The following is a 5,065-nucleotide window of genomic DNA, read 5'->3' on the forward strand; positions in this document are numbered from 1 at the left end:
TCCAGCGCCCGGCGTCGGGGGTGGGGGTCGGGGGCACTGATCGGAGGGACGCCAAGAACTGATTTTTTTCCCCAAGGAGCGCTGAGTACAAAGCTCGCTGTCTGAACCCGAGCCTTGCCTGCTTCCACCTGTAGAATGGGCCGATTGGACACGGAGCCTCGGGTGCTCCTTAGGTCGCGGCTCTGTGGAAGGCAAAGGCGCGGCTCGGCTTTCTGACTTGTCGGTGGAAAATTGCAAGCGTGTGGACTTGTGGTGGGGTCTGGGAGCAAGGGTAGAACTAGAAGGACTCTCGGAGCTCCCCTTTGCCTTATCGGAGCTCCAGCAGCCAGCTTGCCCTTTGAATCGTAAAGTAGCAGCCAGCACCTTGGGTCCATTGGTGAGCTCGAGAGCTGGAGGCGTGGAGTTTGACAACCCTCCAAATCACAGCCTATTAAACGTTGTTTTTTTCGCAGCCAATGAAAGGACCTGTTGGGCCAGACACACCCACTGATACCATGTGGGCCGGAACTATGTGGGCCAATGAGGATTGGAGGTGGATTTTTTTTTCTCTCGGTAGTGGAAACTGGAGTTGAGGGTTTCTAATGCTAATGTACAGCGCAGAAAGCTGTAACGCACTATTTCACAATCTAAATCTTGTAGATGTAATGTTAGTTTGCAGAGTACCTTCCCAGCAGGGCGTTCTGGGATGTAAATTTGTGGGTCGAGTTTAGAACTGGTTTTTCCTATCTGAGCCGAACCTCATTCAACTAGTTGCATCTTTCTGGGTGTCTTTAATGAAGCTTAAAAATGGCAAAAAACAAAGTAAGTAAGATGCATGCTAAAAAGTGATTGCATTAAAACATGCACCTTTTGCATATAGGTTATTCTGTTATAGGGACATTGCTAGATAAGTTTTGGATTTTTCTGTAAAAGTTTAATATTTGGCAGACATCTTCAGTTTGTTTCTCTCTGTTGATCCATTTAGACTCTTAGCTTTCTTGCATTCAATTAAAGTCTCCGAGACTTTGCAAAGTATTTTAACCTGACTGTGGGACGTGGCGACTCTGATATTGTGTTTTGTAGGTCAGAAATATTTATGTTGAAAGTTAGATCTTGTCTGGAACTTTGAAGCCACACAGCATATTTGGCCGTGGTTGTAAGACATTTAGCACCTGAATTTATATTTTCTTTCTTTTATTTTTTATTTTTTTGAGACTTTTTAGAAAATGACTATTTATGGACTAAATATTGATGACTTTTGTCTTATTAACCTGTTTTATGTCTTTGGAAACTACATTTTAGTTATTTCTCTCATCCACATTAGCAAATAGTATGAGAGTTTGCAATGTAAATAGCTAAAATATAATGAAGAACTGTACTGAGTTTTTGTTTAGTATTGCTAGCTTGAATGATCTATGTTTGAGGATATAACACTTCTTAAAATAATTTTGAGGAATTGAAAATACACTCTTAATGGCTTGGAGACAAAGTAAAAATAACTTTGCCTTAACTTGTACTTGCAAACCCACAGGAATTATTTTAGAATACAAGAAATTACAACATTATGTCTGTGCTTTGTGTCGAAAAGTAAAGTGGTTTGTATTTTTTACAAAAATAAGCATTTTAGTTTATTTAAAACTTAGCAACCATATTTACTTACAAACTGTTAAAAAGGATTCGTCAAAATTAACTTTATTCTCCTACCATGTTTTCTCTTCTCAGATTTGAACAAGCATTTCAGAGATAAATTTTACATGTTCTGAGTCACATATGCTGTGCTCACCACCAACATTTCTTAGTTAAAACTAGGCTTAATTTAATATCTTCACACATTGCCTGTAAACATTCAGCGTTCTTCTTATAAAAATACTGCTCAATCAGTTGATATTTAGGTACTCTATGATGACTCTACTGAGGTTAAGCATGTCTCTATTTTTTGTGTCTGATAGATTTTCTGTGAGCAGTTATTACAAAGAGTATTTAAGAGTGTGTGAGTGGTGGAAGCACCAAAGCCGGACAAGTAATTTCTACTTACCAGTTTACAACATCAGACACCTACTTCTGTCTGAACAACTGTGTGTGAGGACAGTCAGATGATCGCTTCTCAGGCAGGCACCTGGAATGCATGTGTGGGAAGCTGTGCTTCTATTTGGTAATATTTTGAGTTGAATATGATAGCACATTCAAATGCCTAATGTTTAAAATAATAAATGGAACAAAATAAACAGGTCAGTAGCTTTCAATGATTTACAAAATTTAAATCCGAGCCCTCAGTGCAGGGACTGTTCACAATCTTATAATCTAAAAATCAGACCAGTGGCAGGTTGAGTTCACTAAACCAGGAAGGGAGAATATTATTCGGTGTCTTCACCTAAAGGACCATCACCTCACCCTACATTATTCTTGCAAAGCTTTTCCAAAACTGCTTCCTCAGTCTTCCTTGGCTACTTTACCTGCCTCTGCTACTTAGCAGCTGTGTGACCTCAAGTTACTAGCACTCATCCTGAAATGCTGGGCTTGGCTAGGTGATCTCCAAGCGTTGTTTCTTGTACCTTCAAAAATTCCATGATACTTTTTGCCCCAGCTGGTTTGGCTCAGTGGATAGAGCCTCGGCCTGCAGACTAAAGGGTCCCAGGTTTGATTCCAGTCAAGGGTACATGCCTGGGTTGCGGGCTTCATCCCCAGTAGGGGTATTGCAGGAGGCATCTGATCAATGATCCTCTCTCATCATTGATGTTCTCTCTCTCTCTCTCTCTCTCTCTCTCCCTTCCTCTCCGAATTCTATAAAAATATATTGGGAAAAAAATACTATGATACTTTGGACCTGACTTCTGTGCCGTAGTATTTCATTATGCCTTTTTACCTTGTGCCAGTTGTTTTATGTTATTTGTCTTCTCTCCCCAGTTAAGATGAAAGAGTGGTTATAGATAATATATTTTCTTGTCTTATTCCTTGCACATGAATGTTTGATGTCACACAGGAAAAGGTGTAAGTGGCATCACCACCTCGTTGAGGTAGTTGTTTCCATCTCTGCCATAGACTTTGGCGAAGTCCTTCACTAGAGTTTCCATATGGTGTCAATAGGAAGATGCCTTGGGTCCACTGGGTGCTCTGATTGCTTGAAAGTTATATATAAATAGCACCTTATGGAGGCAGCTCACCTCCCAAATATTTTGAAATGAATGATAGATAGTCCTAATAAGATGCAACAAGTGCCTGATGTCCCATTGTAAATGGTGTAGTCATTTGAACCCCAGAGAGCTTGAGTTTGAATTGCAGCCGGGAGCTAGTAATTTAATTCTGTCCTTCAGTTTTAGTATCGGTAGGATGGAGATCATCATACTACTTCATTGGGTTGATGTGAGGATTGAATATGAGGAACTTAGATTCCTGCTTGATACATAGCAGTCATTCAGTAAATGCCCACTGTCTTCACCATACAGAACACTGTCCACCATTTATCCATAGGACAAGAAAACTGAGCTGACAGACCACCTCAGACTGACTTTCTTAGTTTTAACAAAAAGGCCTTGCCCTGGCCGGTTTTGCTCAGTGGTTGGAGCATTGGCCCTCAGTCCGAAGGGCTATGGGTTTGGTTCCTGGACAAAGGCATGTACCTGGGTTGCAGGCTCCATGCCCCTACTCTGGTTGGGACGTATGTGGGAGGTAAACAATCGATGTGTCTTTCTCACATCAATGTTTCTCCTTTTCCCTCTTCCCTCCTTCCCTTCCACTCTCTAAAAATCAATGAAAAAAATAATCCTCTGGTGGAGGATTAAAAAAGAAAAAAAAAGGCCTAGGATAAAAAAGACCACAAAGTTGTTCAATTAGGTGTAACACTTGTAGTCCCATAATTGCCTTATTTTGCCTTCCCTCTCCAATTAGATAATACAAAAATATACCCCAAAAAGCAGGAAAAAGTACCCACGGTCCCATCATTCAAAGAAAACATCAGCTTAAAATGTGCCATATCTGAAAGGTAGTACTAAAATGACATTTGGAATTCTCTTTTTAGCATTAAAACATCATTTTTAATGATGTTATTGTTTTCTCAATAGTCCATTATATGAGTATACCATAATTTGCTTAGTTTGTCGCGTAGCTTTAGGCTGCAGCTCGGGTCTGGCATGACTAGTGCTGCAGCACCACCTTTGTACATAACTTTTCTACCCAATAAGTTATTTGCGATAAAATTGGTTGATATGTGTCTACTTTTTGGAGGAGGAACAGAAATGGCACAAAGTAGTATATAGATGTTGCCTTGAAATCCTGGATATTTTAAACCCCAAGGACAGCGCTAGATAAGCCCCACTGGAGGACAGAGGAAAACATTGTAAAGGAGAGAACGGTTTGAGTCACTGAACACTATGCTACAGAAAGACAAGTGTTTGAGCATCACCAGGAGGCTGGAGGATGTGAGCTGCCTTCCTCCTTCCCAGGGCATTGGAACAGGCTGGAGTAAGTGCTGGATCAGTGTGGTGGCCTCCCGGAGGGGAAGTTCTGACTTCTCAGATCATCTAGGTAAACACTAGCAGAAAATAGGTGAGAGTTCATTGTGTACAAACAAATAAACCCAGATCGTTACAGTTTCAGAGAGCCACCATTGTGGGAATACAAGGCTTCAATTTTCTAAATTTCGGGACATTTAGCTTTGGCACTTGGGCTTTCCACCACCTCAGAATCTGGCTAATTAGAAAAAGCAGGATAACAGATATATTGGTAGAATTTTTTGGTTGAATCTGCATCTAGTGTGGATACATGCGTATTAAAAAAAAAATCAGTAATTCTAGATGGATGGGAAGCTTTGCAATTTAAGAACAAAAGGGCAAAATGGAAAGCAGGAGCCTCCTCCAGCGTTGCTACCTTCTGGGATATGGTCAGATTCCCAAGTTTGTCAGTGAAGTTTGTCCAGTGCACATTTGAACTGAAGATTAAGAATTTAAGGCTCAAGCAGCCACCATCAAAGTGGTTGGGCCAGATATCAGGATCTGGTGGACATATGAATACCACTTTCCCCCAAAAGATCAGTAAGCGGATTTCAACATTAATACAAAGCATATCTTGTTTGGCATAGTAATCAAAGATG

General features: G+C 40.7%; 1 protein-coding gene across 1 annotated transcript in view; it reads left to right on the forward strand.

Moving 5' to 3' along the window:
* The first annotated feature begins 598 nt into the window (after positions 1–598).
* The window catches only part of PANK1 (pantothenate kinase 1), a 47,123-nt gene continuing 42,656 nt past the window's right edge, over positions 599–5,065 (forward strand). The window contains exon 1 of the mRNA XM_006755104.2: positions 599–801. Coding sequence (XP_006755167.1) covers positions 774–801 — 28 coding nt within the window. The 5' untranslated portion in view covers positions 599–773. The remainder of the gene's footprint in view (positions 802–5,065) is intronic.

Source organism: Myotis davidii, unplaced genomic scaffold (genome assembly GCF_000327345.1).
Source record: "Myotis davidii unplaced genomic scaffold, ASM32734v1 scaffold271, whole genome shotgun sequence".
Classification (NCBI taxonomy): domain Eukaryota; kingdom Metazoa; phylum Chordata; class Mammalia; order Chiroptera; family Vespertilionidae; genus Myotis; species Myotis davidii.